This window comes from Trachinotus anak, unplaced genomic scaffold (genome assembly GCF_046630095.1).
Source record: "Trachinotus anak isolate AG129_WGS33_773 ecotype Australia unplaced genomic scaffold, CSIRO_AGI_Tana_v1 ptg000009l, whole genome shotgun sequence".
Taxonomy (NCBI): domain Eukaryota; kingdom Metazoa; phylum Chordata; class Actinopteri; order Carangiformes; family Carangidae; genus Trachinotus; species Trachinotus anak.
Genome location: NW_027273860.1, coordinates 19698875 through 19715496, shown reverse-complemented (window position 1 = coordinate 19715496; position 16622 = coordinate 19698875). Strand labels below are relative to the sequence as shown.

At 42.7% G+C, this 16622-nt stretch overlaps 1 protein-coding gene across 1 annotated transcript in view; it reads left to right on the top strand.

Moving 5' to 3' along the window:
• Positions 1-16622, top strand: part of LOC139625582 (partitioning defective 3 homolog) — a 358479-nt gene that overhangs the window by 330703 nt on the left and 11154 nt on the right. Inside the window, exons 22-23 of the mRNA XM_071485696.1 lie at positions 7066-7183; positions 15340-15467. Coding sequence (XP_071341797.1) covers positions 7066-7183; positions 15340-15467 — 246 coding nt within the window. The remainder of the gene's footprint in view (positions 1-7065; positions 7184-15339; positions 15468-16622) is intronic.

Sequence of the window (16622 nt, the reverse complement as noted above, 5' to 3'; positions counted from 1 at the left end):
TGCATATAAATTAAATATAGATAATTACCATATGTGGTCGCAATGTGTTATACCATTAAAACAGTCATCATATAGATATTTTTAATATATGTACCCATTCAAATTTTACTATGGGTATATACATGTTATAAACATGCATCTTCATATATCCAGAAGTTGTAGATATATGATAATAATGAATTCACTAAATGAGTCTTGTGGAGTGTTGAATGTTTTGCACAGTATAAACCAACATATACTCAACTTTAGACTGAAACAGGACAGTGGAAGCATTTTTACATGACAGTGCAGAAAACCTTTTGAACTCAGCTCCTGTAAGTTGTGTTCTCTGCCAATGGACAGCCACTGTGACCTCCTGTCTGTCCTTCACTCTGAGTTAGAGCAGCTGCCATCTGCATCACAAGATCAGCTGAATAATTGATACGTTTCTGGACTGTACCTGAGCATTAATCTCTTTTTTTATTTACTAGAATGTTCTGGACATCCAGCTGGCTCTGCCACAACATCACCTCGAGTCATTTCATTGGTCTGTAGCGTAGCAGCTCAGCCACTTCCTTTTTAGTGATTAGGCTAAGACCATATTTTGGAAGTTTTAAAGTATTACCTGTTTAAACACCTGTTTCCTTCTAACCAGGAGTAATACATCCACACGGCACAGCACGCAGAAACAAACGTGCCGTTAATCCATTAAAATGCATTTTCTGTGGAACCAAAGCCATAAAACGTGCCAGTGAAAAGGGGAGAAGGTATCGACAGTGTCTCTCGAGTGTAGACAGCTGGAAGGCTGAGTCCTCAGTCACACCCAGTGTTGGGGAGTCGTGACCTACATGTGATTCAACACATTTGCCATAGTTTGCTGGTAGTTCAGCTACATTCATATGTGCATAGTGATTCAAGTAGTTAAACTGCTTTTTGCCATTTTTGTGTAGCTAACTACAGAAACTTCAAACAGCTTTGGGCAATAGAAGGAAAGTAATGATTTTTTTGAAAATTATTTTAACATTGTGTCTCTGCTGCAATTGACAAGCCCCAACCACTGTGAAGCCATCTTCAAGCACTGCATTCGTCAGGCAGTCTCCTCCAGCTCACACTGGGCCGTTGTGTAGAGCATATGCAAAAGCCAAGGGCATCGCTGTAGCTCACACAGTGACAACATCATCACAGATAAACCTGCTGAATCTCAGCCTGAGGAGGAATCTCCATGGTCATACTTAAGTAATTATTGTAAACAAAACCAAAACTGACATTACAGCACATTATAGCACTTGGTAACATATTTCATTTATTTATTTATTTATTTATTTATTTATTTATTGGTTTATGCTATGACGTGTGAATACGTAGCCATATTATTCAGTAAAATAAATTGAGTGGCATTTTTTGCTGGCATGTGACTATTTTGTATTATATATGTATTATTAATTTCTTGTCACATGTACAATTCATCAAGTACTTTTTCTAAGTAGCTATAGTCAACCAAACTAGATTTCTTCTTAGTGTAGCTTTGCTGTATTTGGACTTCTTCCAGTGTAAAGTAACAGGTGGCCTGCAAAACTGTGTTTTCCGAGTAGCTTCCACAGCGCTGCTTGCAGCAGTATTCTGACAGTCCCTCAAACAGAGGAATGGAAGAGAGCATGATCAGAATGACTTGTAGAGAAGAGTGGTTGTCTTTGGGGTAATAAGTCAAATTGGGGTGAAGTTAAGCTGTAAGGGTGCTGGGGCACACAGGGGTTATTGAAATATTGAGGGGTATAGGTCTCTACAGGGGCAGAGAGATAACCAGAGAACTGTGAGCTGGATGTCCTAGTGGACGGCCTTCTGTGGTTCCCTCCAGGGCAGAGCTGTTTCTTCATTTCTCACACTAGGGAAGCGGGAGATGAACGGTACACCAGGGGCCAGCCATGCTGGACAGTCTGTCTGAGGCAGCAGTTCTACAGGCATTGCTTCTTTCCCTTGCTAATTAGAGCTCCATGCTCCCCAGTCACGCCACACCATGTCCTAGGCAGGCATCCCAGATGATGGCCTCTTAGGACCCCCAAGGACCCCATATGGACTGCTTTGGAGTCTGAAAGGAGCCATGGATAGTCATGCACACACACATTTACACATAGCTCACCAATAGCAAGAGCCCACATCTAGAGGTGGGGATTTAAGCTGGCGAGGCGCCACTGTCGGTGCATCAGTCACAGGAGGACATGGGTGAAGTCAGAGCCTGACAAATCCAGGGTATTATCAGGCCTTTGTCCAGCCTGCAGCTGTCACTTACCAGGCTAGTGGGAGAGGATAAGGGGGACAGAAGGGAATTCATGACCTATCCCTGTAACCACAGAGGAGGACTGAGGCATTCAGAGATAAAACATATGGGAACAAAAGGGGAAAAAAATGAAGGAGAGAGATGAGGCAAGAAAAAATGGGAAGTTATTTTTATGAAGATGGGAAAGAGAGAGTAAAGTGGAGAGGGGGAAAAATGCTGGGAGAAGGCTACAGTATAAGCTTCAATTGCTTTCATTTGATTGCCACAGAAATCATAGCAGATTGGCTGATATATGCTGATTTCCTCTGAAGAATCTAAAAAAATGTTTTATCTTTGTCCCTCTCCCATTCAAAAATGACCAGCGGTAATTCATATCTAATCTTTTTCTATCATCGCGGTAGGTCCCAAAGGCTGTCCATCTCCCCAAAAATACCTCATCTTTCTGTCTTTGAAATAAATGAAAGTCCACAGGGCGATGGAATAAAGATGAGCTAAGCCTTTGACTTGATGCAAGATTGCCAGAGGGTCCAAACTTAAGAAGCCTGCCCCTTCATCTGCTGCATGGAGATACTGGGGCCAGAGCAAGAAACCAAATAATCTGATAGAATTTCAATCAACAGTGATCAGATAAGAAATAACAGACCGCCTGATTTTAAAGTCAGACCGTGGCCCCAACAGTTCAGCCATTTTCGCTTTAGTTGGAAGTGAACAAGCCTGTCAGAACTCCTGTCAAACTTCATCTCTGGAAATTTTATCTCCAGGATTATAACGCTCTGTTGTTCCCATTCTGATTGGCTGGGGTTGACCCCTGATCTTAGGCATGCTCATATGACCCATGTTACACTCTCAGTGATTGGATTACTCCTTTATTGGCCAGTGGCAGTGTTTATAGGGCATGCCGAGGCTCAACGCGGCTTTGATCCACCAACAGAAGCAAGCAGGGGGACGGTGGCATAGTATGCGTCCTCGGCCTAAGCCTGGTGGTGTGTGAGACATCTGCCAAATCCTCCTGGATCAAAGGATGACTATTACACAGACAGGCATCCACATGCCCTCAACTGCTGCTTCAGAGGGATCATGACCCCTGTCAACGGGTCAGGTTAAAAAACACAGGTGGGATGGAGGTCACACAATGTATGCACACAGACTAATGCATACCACCGCTACAAAGAAAAGTACTAATGAAGGAGGTTGTGTATAAGTTGTGACACTGTAAGGAGTTGTGAATAAAACCTGAGTGTGATCCACTCACAAAGCTCATAAGTTCAGCAAGCTTGTTGTTGTTGTTCTCTGGTGTTTTCCTGCTTCAGCTAGTTTTCAAAATAAGAAGAGGATGACTTGGAGCAGCAGCAGGAGGAAGAGGAGATCAGTAGAGGGCCTGTTGTTGTTCAGATGGGCCCCAATCCTTGTTGTTTGCCCTGACTCTGCATGCATGTGAATTCACAGGTTCACCTCTCCCAGTAAGCATTCAGAATAAGCTTTCAGCCAAGGTATAAATACAGCAGCAGCATGACTTTACTGAATACAAGTGTCGGTAAAGTGAGGAGAAGAGAGACGGGGAATGTGAGATAGTGAGAGTGTGTGTCGGCTCCTTTGTAGCTCTCTCTGCGTCTGTGTGTTGTTTGCATGCGTACGGGAGCAGCACTGCCAACCTGAGAGGCCAAATGCTGACATTTCAGTCTGCAAACACAAATGAATTTTGAGCAAATCTCATTATACAGGACAGAATGAAGATGCTGGCTGTGAAAATGCTGTGGCATATGGATACTTTATCTCCCCCATGTTTTTTAATTAGTTTACAGGCGGTATCCTATTTTCCATTGACTCACATTTTTGAAAAGAGGACTTTCAGACCAAAAAATTGCACTGGGACTAAGCCCTGCAGACTCGTACGATCATGATGCAGACATTTTCACAAGGCTTATAGCAAAGTGATGAGCAGTGCTGATTCATATAGCAGCGGCGACACAGACATCCTAATTTCTGAGCTGGTCTTCTGACATAGATTTCTATCAGTTTTTCCCCAATCTTTTCTCACTGCTCTTCTTCTTCAGGTCCTTTACACATGTTGAGATATTTGGGGGGGATTTGTAAGCAGTGACACCTGATGCATCAGCAACAATCATGCTGACTAATTATGCATTGAGGTGCCGGAGCATTGGGGAGCTCTCAGGGAAGGCAACAGAATCCATCTTCAGGCCTTCTGCCGACTGTTGCAGTGATAGTGAGAAGCTTCTGATGCCTCTCGGTGCTTGATTCCTGCCCTTCCCCAATGCTTAGCTTTCCATCTCTTTTTTTTTTCTTCTCACCATGTGAATATATTTACACTGGAGAATTCCATAGAGTGCTTTCCAAGAATCCCATCAATGTGGTACCCCCATGGTGGGTGGAGAACCAAGAGGAGAAGCCCCTCCAGATAATCTAGATATTGCACAGGCCTCCTTTGAACTAGCTTGACAAATTCAACCCCTATTTAAATCCCACCCCCACTCCCAACACATACCCGATGCAATTTCCATTTGGAGCTCTTTGAAAAATATATTGAAGTGTTGTGCTGCTCTTGCTTTAATTTGCTGGAGATCGTGTCTGTGCTGATCTTCTCCCAGTCCACACCCCACCCTCACATACTGGGGCAGATCTGTGGTCATACACAGGCCATCCCACTTTATTGATGCTTTAGTGGGTGAGAAAAGGGCAATAGGTCTTGCTGTGTAGTGAGTGTATATGGACTCAAGTAGTCTTGTTTATAGCCTGGATTGTGGCTCCTTTTCTGGATCCCCAGCTGGCTCCCACTGCACCCCCTGGTTCCTACAGCCCAGTGGTGCAATGTCTGAGATGCTGATGCTAGCACTGACCCTCCCTGGAGGGTCAAAGAGAAAAATTTACGAGGCTGTTTGTTTGGACCCAGCCTGGTCTTCTCTTTGACCAGCCTCAGGGATTAAGCTAATTGCATGCGCTGGGCTTCCCAGACCTATGTTTGGTTTTTTTCCACCCATTACAGTCTTGTCAAACCTCTCTCTCTACAAGCAGGGGTGATGGCATGTACTGTATCTCAGCATATGTACTAGCAGATGGAAACGCAAAGAAAATTAATTCAGAATTGCAGATTTTTGTTTTTTTTCTTCTCAATTGCATGCTGTGTGAATGCACAGTATGGCTGAGACACACGCACTTCTGCGCAACACGTCTTTAGGGAAATCTGCAAGCCTTTGCATTAACAAACAGATGTACTCCATGTGCATGTAGTGTGCTGTTTCTGAGGCTGATAATGGTTTCACTTTGCTCTTGTCTGCTACTTGTGGTTAAAATTAATAAAAACTTTAGGGGAATATCGTCTTTTATGAGCCTATAAGTGTTTTCATAGATTTTATAGTCTATGTAGCTCTTCTGTTTATAGACAACAATTATGTAATTTAGGTTTTTAACGTGCTATTTGAGTAATTTCATGCAAATATAAAGGGAACGCGGGTTTTGTAATGAACAGTAATAGAAGGGCTTCACCATCACCCTGCACCCTAAAAGCATAAGCCACCTCACACCCCAATGAACCACTTAATTGCCCACATCCACATAAAAGGCCTAATGTACTCCCACACACATAAAGCTACAGGAATCAAATGGGGTATAACTAATACAATTGATTTTGACCAGGCAATACGAATAACACAATAACCGTGTCTCACCAAGTGCTACCCAGGGGCACGCACTGCGATCCATGCATCCTTTATGAGCTGCTATTTATTGTGCTTTTAATGAAGCTTGATTGGCAGCATGTCCTAGTGCCCATTATCATCAGAAGGATGTGCTCATTCTAATCTGCAATTATCGCCTTAATTGCTCCCAGAATCCACGGGGCCCAAATAAGCAATCACTTCCACTGCTGGCATGCCACCTGTAAGTGCTACTCCGGAGGACACGCACAATGACAGGGTGACGGGTCCTCGTGTCAAGTGTCCGTTTCGACAATGTTTTTTTTTAGACTTGACTGCCCCTTTCTCCTCATTTCACCCACGTGTGCCCCTCTCTGCTCTTTGTCTTGCTGGCGATTTCAGTTACTTCATCCTGGTTGACTTTGTTTCTCTTCCCTTCTCTCACATGCTCTTGATTAACCTTTCCCTTTTTCACTCACCACCATACCCGAGAACGCCCCTCCCACCTTTATCTCCCCTTCCCTCCATCCCACTCCCTACATCCCCGAGCTCCCATCCCCTCCCAGCACAAATTCCTAACCTTTGGTCACTTTCATCCCTGTGGTATGCATAAACGCAGGCCTGTTATCATGCTGGTTGTCTCATCGTAATTATGCATTTTGTCATGTGCTGCTTCTGTAGCTGCTGATAAAAGCAGAGGCTGATTAAGCTGAAGGAAGGCTATTGATTCCTATTGACAGGCCCCTCAAAGCCCTTTAATGAAGGGGATGTAAATGAGGCTTTTCCACAGTGTTTAATGACTGCGTGCCATAAAAGGCCGACATTCTCCTGCAGTCTAAAAGGGACATGCATCACTCACAATGGTGCACGGGGGACACTTTCAGTTATAGGGATGTTAAGGAGCAATGGATGATAAGGAGGGGAGGGCAGGAAGAAGTAGCAGGAACGATGTCAGTCAGGTATGCAAAAGAGAATCATGACTGTCGGATCAAGGGATCCTCCACACAATTTAGAGGTGTGAGGGTGGTCAAGTGAATTATTCAGATACCAAGAAGCATCTGGAACAACGTGCTAGCTTGAGTAATGTGCCTGGTGTTATTTCCGGCTCAGTGTGCTATGTATGCAGCTATCTCACCTCCTGCTTCTTCTCTTCCCCAGCAGTCAGATGGCTCCCAGTAACCACGACCGGATACAAAGGCTGAGGCACGAGTTCCAGCAGGCCAAACAGGAGGACGACGTCGAGGACCATCAGCACACCTACAGTTTGGAGCAGTCCTGGGTGAGTGTCCAATAGGGAGTCACGCTCCATCAGAGCGGTGCTGAGTTACACAGACCCAGGAACACGTTCTCCAAAATTCCCTGTGCTGAAAGCTCAAATAGCAATTCCCCCTGCACCACTGGACACTCAGATCTCCAGAGCCACCAGCTGCTTGCAGAGTTCAGGAGAATCAATAAAGGAGAATCTTGTTTGTGTGATTATTTACTTGTGACCTGGCCTTACTTCAGACAGAGCCGGGTACTTCTCCGGAACATGGCATAATGATATCATTGCTTTTAGCAACAAGCACTAACAAATCAATATGTCAGATTTTCAGTATTTCTAGATACCATCTCTTTCATTGCTGTTCTCTTGATGATCATTGCTATTATCCAGTTCATTTGATCAAATACACAGCAGATGAAAATGTTCCAGGAAATTTTATTCTGTCTGACTGATACAAAGTGAAGTAAAATAAAACACTGAGCACTAATGCAATTTGCTTCCTGCATCATTCCCAGGAGAATATGTTTAGTTATATCTCTGCAGCCTACAGTCAAATAGTGCCATACATTCCTGCAGCCAGGGACTAACAAAAATGTTACTTGTGATTTTAACAATAATTGATATAAAACGGGACGAGGCCCAGAACAGCATCAACACCACCTGGTTACATGAAGTGCCTCAGTCATCTGACTCATCCTATTGGACGACAGCCAAACCATCTGACTCATGTCATTCAAACTATTTCTTTGACTCATTTTTATTTTCGGGGTGAACCTTGGGACAAACTGGTAATTACTCATCTCTACCTGTGGCATCCTGCCATGACCTGTGACACGCTCATGGCAGGAAGGCAGAGAGGAGGTGAACATGGGAACATTTGATGCCAAGAGACTGTTCAGGACTTTGAGGCAAAGTGATGGGAGAGAATTTGATGAGAGCAAGGCACACTTTCATTTTAATTTTCATCAGACTTGATTAAAGGGATTTTTAAATTAAAAAAATTTAAATTAAATTTTTAGGGGAGGTTTTTTTTTAAGCTGTTCTCCTCTTCCATGATTGATCTGTAACAACAATGGGATTTACTCCTCATAATTGGAAAAATGTAATCAAGTTAATTCCTTAGTTAATTCATTTCAGGCTTGATCTTGGATCCCTCCCTGGTGTGCATGAAAAGTTAAACTGTGCCTGGAGTTTAAGTAAAGAAACACTTCAATTAATTTTTCCATGTACATATGATATCACTGATGATCTTAAGGTGCAGCCCTGCTATTTTCTGAACTGAACCAACCTTTGTTAGTATTGATGAATTCTTAATTTAAGCTCCCTCTTTAAGTTACAGGAGCTGTTGTTGCTTCATAGCCAATGTTAGCATTAGCAGCTGTCTAGAAGAAATGATGTGAGTTCAGCATCAGACTTCATTTATCTAACTCACCAGTCTTAACTCTTGTCTCTAGCCCCCGCCTGTCATTTTCATACAGTGATTCACTGCAGCCCTCAGTCTGTCCTTTAGATGTAGCACTGCTCAGTGGGCATATTGTAACCTCTTGTCTTGTAAATGCAGTGACAGCCAAAGCTCTTGTCAAGCAGCCATCACCACCACCGGCTCCCAGGCAGAGAAAACTTACAGATAGCCCCTTTCAACTATTGAGCCAAACTTGTATAATCAAACAGGATCAAATCAGAGGTCAGATGATTGTACATTTTTGCAGAGCTTGAGACAGACATTTGTTTTTTTTGTCATGTGACCTCTCTGACCTGGTTTCACCTGGAGGAGAAATGGCTAATGGCTGCAGCAAGCAGAGCAGTTTTCTCAATTATGGGTCAAAATATCAAAAATATTTGACATCAAATTTTCCAGAGAATTATCAGTGTCAGTTTGTCAGTTAAATCGCTTTTGGAGTGACCGGCATATTCTGCTGTTTTCCCTGCAGTCTAATTGAGTTTGGGTTAGACCTAAGAGCATATTTCCTGCCATGTTCCTGCACAGACAAAAGCAGACTTTATTTGCTCTGGATTAGCTTCAGTGTTAGTCCTACTGATGGTGGAAAATCACTGAAAGCGGACATCTTACTCCACTGTCTTCTTAATCACTCTTTCTTCCTGGTCTCGCTGTCAGAATGAGATGTTAACTGTTTGTTCAGAAGTGAGCAGTCTGCCTCTCTGAGCCTCTGAGCTCCTAATTGCTTGTGACTGTTGACATTGTTGAGCATACCGCTGCTATTCTACTGGTAAGAAGATATAGGGCCAACCCTGGAGTATTGAAGTCTATTTTATTAGCTCTCTTTCATGTTATTTTAGTCCTGTGAACAAGGATTCACAATAGCAGAGCTTGTTAGGAAAGATACAGGCGTACCCATGTTATGTGTTGACACTGATTAGATGAACTCGAGGGAAATCCTGTCTTAGTGTCATCCAAAATCAAAATGGAGACAGCTCTATTGTAGACAGATGGGACAAACATTTAAATATGGAATTGTATGGAAAGACAGAAATATGAGGTGACACATTTCTGTTGGATGTGTTGGTGAAAAGAAGAAGAAAAAAAGAAAAGAGGCAAAAATACATCAGAGACATAAACTCTTATTCCTCATTTACAGTTTCCATCTTTACGGTATATTGAAACTGAACTTTCAAAAGAAGAACTTTAACTGTGGATTTCATAAGTGTAGATGGAGGCATTTGTGACGCATTTTAGAGTTTTGACCCACACAAAAAAAACACAACCTTACATCCGTGTTCGATTCCCACCTAGTACAGCTACTCTTTGTACAGACATTGATATCTTTTTATGTTTTTTTTCCTGTGGATTTCAGTCTGTGGTTGCTGAATGTTGTCCACAGTGATGAAAGTGAACCTCTGTGACCTCCGGTTTTTGTAGTCAATCAAAACATTCAGTGGAAAGCGACTGTAAACAGGAAAAGGCAAGATGCTCAAGAAGGCAGTTAAATGCCTCCCACATCAACATCTTCAGAACTGCACTTTGATGCAGTACTCAAGGTCACGTCGTAATGGCCTCCACACAGATCAGCAGCACGAGTCAGGAGACAGCTGGTACAGCATCTTCAGGCATGACGGCTGTATTATTTACCCGGTATATTTCTTATAAAAACAACTGCGTCAGCTCAGATTTGCTCCATCACTTATCCACATATTAGGAATTAAAGCAATCTTGACTAAACAATATCACCTCAGGGTCCATTTATTAGCTGTTGTGGGGCGTATGATCATATCATATGTTCCCCATCAGCAGATGGAGTCTGCCCAGTTGCTGCGTAGGTATTCAAATTTCGAAATGTTAACGACTGAAAGCTGCAGAACAGCTACTGAACGGACCCAGAGATGAAACTGCTGTGTCTAGGTTTTTAAGAATGAACTTTATTAGTCAACAAAAGTAATATTTTGATTTAGATAAGTTATTTTTTTCTCTTTTTATTTGTCTGTGATCACCTTCTTGAGATTAACCTCAAAATACTACATTACCCAATATCCTCTACTGATCCCAATCAAAGTGCTCTTATACATTACCTCTGGAAAAAACAGACAATGTACAAGACAACGATCATCATAATGAGGAACAGGAGAGAGCATTTGGGGCTGCATGAAGTGTGAGGCTCTGTCTCTGTGGGTTTGACCCCAGCTCGTCTCTGGGGGGGCTGGAGACTGAGCTCAGGTATGTCCGCTGTGAACACCTGTAAAGATAATGCCGAGGTCAGTACTCGAACCCCAGCTCCGCCTGAACGAAATAATGACCAGGACACGAGAAGCCCTGTCGATCATGTAGCCCCGAGCCAACATCAACAATTACAGCTGGCATGTTTTCTCTCCCTCCCTCGCTGCTGCTCCGTGAGAGGGGATTTCCAGATGTTCATCATAAAGTGCTGCGTATTTTCCAAAGAGTTGCCTTTTCCTCTCTCTCTCTGCGTCTGAGGCAATAAAATCAAGTTGTGCTGTTGGGTTGGAGCACCAATGAGCATGACCACACAGACGAGTGAGAGCGCCATGCTGGTACCTTGGATCAAACACACCAACAGCAGCTTGTAAAGCCCTTATTTACGTGAATTCTTCTGATTTTATTATCGCTCTATCTCCTGCTACCAGGAGACATGTGTCTACAAGAATTTGTTATGTTTACACAAACTCTGGTTACTCTGACTTTGGTTGCTTTCGTGTTGGTGGATGTTTGATTGCGATCGTGAACTCTTTCCTTTGTGATCATGTGAGGAATAAGCCACTTTTAGCCACAGTCACTTGACTTCCCGGGGGCTAAGGGTTGGAGTTAAGGAAACATAGCTCAGCACCATGACAGTGTGGGATCTCCTGGCTGTAACCAGTCGCACAATGCATGGACTGTAAAAGAGGAAGCTCTGAGCTAGAGATTCAACGTAAAAGAATCTCACACGCAAATGTAATTTAAAAAAGTTATAGTTAAAACCTATTAGTAATTACTATTATTTCTTACATTGACTAAAATTTCTAGCCCATACAAATATGGATGTTTATGTATGTATGCAGACATATGTTACATAAATATATATTCATCCCAAAGCCTGTCAGTATCTGTTGATATTATAAACAGTAGGGTCTAAAAGTCTGAGACCACTTTGCCAGAACGGGAAGATAAATATGTTTAAAATTAATGAGAAATTAATGAAAAAAACATAGAGTATGTAAACACATAGAATTTTTTATATGTATGTTGTTCTAATAAACTTGCACATATAAATTAAATATATTTTGTTTACACATATGGTTGCAACTTGTTACCATTTAAAAATTCATCATATAGCTATTTTTAATATATGTACATATACAATTTTCAATATGGGTTTTTCATATATGTCATAAACTTATATCTTCATATATTCATGTCTGTATGGGACCCATCCCTTAAATAAAAATGTCAAAAAACAATATTAATCTTGGGGGGAAAAAATTAAATGAATTCATTGTCTGTAATTGTATTTGCAAGACTAAAACAAGAACACACATATTTTCAACCGTATTGTTACATAGTACACATCATACATAGTCAGCTGACTCTCCACTCACTCATTATATCTCTGAGGCTTTGTTTTTTTTTTCCATAACATCAGAATGCACCTTTTCCTCTTGCTACCATCTCAGTTACAAAGAATCAGTTTGCATCACTGTATTTTTCAGCCACAGCTGATTGTGTTGTAGATTTGGATCTTTTGACAGGCTCTCTCTGGTGTTGTGGCAGTAGCAGGCACAGTTTACTGATCTCATGATCACAGCCGCCGTAAGCCTGAGGACTCCCCAACATATTTGAGCAACACCACTACACACAACAATACTTCACAATCAGAAAGTTAGTGTGAGTTGTGAGTATGGAATAGATTATTTTTCATGGCAAATACAATGTTGTCACAAATAAAACACACAAGCGAGCGTGCACACAGATATATGCGTGCCTACACATGCAGTATTTTTATTGTGCTCAGTTTACTTAGATACCAAACTGTGTGAAGAGATAAGACAGAGAACAAAGTGATTACACTGATATTTCTCTGCACCGTTACCTCACACATTCCTCCACACGGATATCTTCCCTGCAAGAAATGAGGCTGCAGCTTTTTGCTCTGCCTTTGTGTGCGTGCTGTGGAGTCCTTAAGTTATATGGAGATAACCAATCCAACCTCCCATTCTGCATGGTTTCCCGGGCCGGAGACCAGGAAATGGCAGACCACACTGCGTGCTCTCAGATGGAAGCTCTGCCCAGAGCTACACACCCAAGTAACCACAAATGGACTGGGCTTGCTTATAATAAATTGGCGGAATTGGGTCGACACAAGGACTTTAAGAGAGAATCATTATCCAGCTGGGCTTTTGTCAGGATGTGGTGTTTCACTGCCATTCTCTCACTTTCTTCTCGCTCTGTCTGCCCATTAGCAACGTAAATGTCTTCCATATGTCTGTTTGTGTACAGCACGGCTGCCCTCTTAAAACTGTTCCCTATGTGGCAGCCTACAAATATAGCATTATGAGGAATGTGGGCAGTGAAGCCATATGTTAGTGCTGACCCATCACAGCAACTTGCTTTGATATCGAAAAGGTCTGTGACCAACTCTGAACCAAGAAATATTACACCTCTTGCTTATGTTTTAAACGTTTGGAGCTCAGCTCCCTCCCAGCTGGTCCCGGATTTTTGATAGCTGCAAATAATTTTCATAATTATGTCCCCTCCTGGCTCACCGTCTGCGAATGCTCCCATGTTTTAACAGGTGGAGAATTATTTTTTTTCCTCCCCGCTTTGTCTGTGACACCAGCAAGGAAACAAGGGAGGGATAAAAGCGTAGCGTATTGACATCATTTTTCACATTATTGGATAAAAACGAACGCGGACGTCTCTTTGATTTGATTTCAACAAATGTCATGTTTTATACGGCATTGTATACCAGGCCTAACATGGAATAATCTGATTCTCCTTCCCTGGATAATGCCATTACACTGACTGATTTTCTCTCCTGGCTATTTCTCATGCATTTCTCTTGGCATGGTGTCATCCACCTCAACTGTTGGGTTTTAAACTGAAGCGTCAAGCACCTCCGGATTCCTCACCGCTTCCTTTCACATCGCATTAAAAACTTTAAGTGTGCGTGACTAATCATTTTCTCACCACCACATTTGGCCGTTTACGTGCGCTATACTCTCTGAATTGGGGAAACATGTTGTTGCAGCACAAACCTGATACATATGAGTCCAATTCACTTCACCTACGTGGAATACGGTTGTGTTTTTTCGAACTTGGAGGGCTTGAGGAAGGACTTGCTATTGACGCTGAGCTAAATGTAATTGCACTGTTATTGCAGCTGTCCAAGTGAGGAGGAAAGCAGCACTTTCAAGAAGACAAGATGTTTCTAAAAATGACACTTTTGCGACAGCCTTTCCATACGTCAACACACCTTTAGCCCATCATGTACTATTACCCCTCCTCTACCACCAACCCCACAAACAAACACAGATATCGCAAATTAAAAAAAAAAAAAAACTCTTTCCAAGCTACAAAACAGTGATTCTTTAGAGCTTCTGCTCAGTGGCCAGTGAAATAGTCAAAATTATTACCTGATCTTTACTTATTATGCACAAAAATCCTCCGCACCCCCACCCACCTGCCGACTGAATTACCGGCCGAGCCTTATGAAAACTGACACTTGGTCAAGCTGCACTCCTAACACCTCCTCAAGCTCGTTTAATTGGCTTGTCATGTTTTTTCATCAGCCAGCTCTTTAGCAGTGCACTGGTGATGAGGGAGATGATATCTCCATGTCAACCCCACTGATGATCAGATAACAAACAAACACACACACGCTGTGCAGTGGAGTCACACGCAGATCAGTGGGATGAGGCAGTGACTGCTAATACCCATCTGTAGTTAGTGTCTGCAGCATAACAGTGGTGCCTTCCCTGTTCTCAAATACACAGTATGTGTTGATTAAGGGAAATATCACATGCATTTTAATTTAGAGTTTACATCAGCCACTCTTAATGCAGTTGGTCTATATAAAATAAAAATAGAATAGTAGATAGTACCAGTAGTGAACTGAACACACAGAAAGAGCTCCACCAGCAGAAACGTGGTCATTAAAAGAAAGTCTGACCTGAGACCTGGATTAGCCTGTCCTCAAGTCCTCAAAGACAGCCCCCCGTTTCCAAAACCAAAATCCGCCTTTCAGTTTCAGGTCAGTGTGGTGAGGTTTGTCTATGACAGCAGTGTTGTTGTGGTTGTGTTGGTCACCATTAAGAACTTTATTACAGAGTGTGTTGTCCGGCATTCCAGTAAACCAAGGCTTCATTACTGATAGAAAGGTCATGTCTGGGTGAAGTATGCCTTTATCACCAGGGACCTCTCGTCCACTGACACAGGTGCATTGTCATCATGGAATCACACCCACTAACAACCTGTTCCCTGGTGGCAGCTCAAAAACACAGGAGGCATCACACTGTCACACCACCTGCTGTGTTGAGGGACATGCTGTGTATTCCATCATCTGTGTGTGTGTGTGTGTGTGTGTGTGTGTGTGTGTGTGTGTGTGTGTGTGCGTGCGTGCAAACAGGCATGCCTTGGTTTTGCCTCCAAAGACAGACTTGTTCTCTCTGTGTTACTTTGTCCTAACTGTGTCTCGTCTTGTTGACTGTGCTGGACATTACAGGTGAGCAACGGGACAGAGGCGCAGAGCGGACGCCACTCTGTGACAGTTGAGACTCAGGTTCAGAAACAGCAGCAAGAGGACAGTGATGCTTTCCAACAGGCACAGAGACAGTACAGCTCGCTGCCACGGTGAGACACCCGTCCCCCTCTCCCTCTGTCTCCGTCCGTCTCTCTCCCCCTGCCCAGTCTGTGACTTATCACGTTCTCCCTGCCCTTTCTCAACCTCTTCATTTGCCTTTTATCGATTTCCATCACTTTCTTTTCCTCATATTTGTGCCTTTTCTCCGTATCGTATCTCTTTGGCTACAAAGTCACTCACCACAAAGACACTTTCAACTCGTCTCCAGACATTTAAATGATTCTTAGCAAAACTCTTTGAATGAAATCATTTAATGTGATCACTCTGAATTATTTGACTGATATCCACCTTCATTAAGTCAATGTTGACCCTGAGAAAGTGGTGACTTTGTCACCCTCCACCCCCACTAGCACCCCCCCACCCTTCAATACTTCTTTATGATAAGCAGCTCTGATATCATGTTTTAAAAAGAAACTCTCTCTCGCCTTACACAGCCACAGCTGCTGCACTTTATCTTCTCCATCATCCTGTTTCCATTCTTTTGCATATTTTGTCAAAGAGATGCCAATAAAGCTTTACCATATCTTACATCTTTAGGCCCTCAGGGGGGAAAGGAGTTTAGTATGAGCATTTGCATTTCCTGCCATCGCTCTGTAAAGTGCCTTCACCAATCCTCTGAAGCTTTCTGATCACACTTCAAGTCCACGCAAATCGCAAAGCCAACCACCGCTGGTGAAAAATGTCCACGTTTTAAGCCTCACATGTTTAAAGAGAGTCACTAAAGGTACTAATTCTGTTCTTTGACTGACAAACACAGGGATTTAAAGTTAGTAATAAAATAAACGTGATTTCCTCTCATTGTTATAAAATAATCCAGTGAGAGCTTTTTGTGTAGTTTGTTCTAAACTGTGCAAGTGAAGTCTGATTTATTTAAGTTTTGCTGCTGTGCCAGTTTAAATAAAGACAGAAGGCTTAATGTGTGTGTATAGAGAGTGTGTGTGTGTGTGTGTGTGTGTGTGTGTGTGTGTGTGCGGGGTCGTTTCACTCAGAGTAAGTCTACTCTCCTGTGATTTCAATCTCTCCCTCCACAAACAGCAATCACTCCTTCAGCCTCCCTTTTTCGCTCTGCTGTCTCTGACCAGTCAAAGTCGGGTCGATTAAAACATGTTCCCGTCTGAGGTTATGGATTTGTGATCCACATGGAC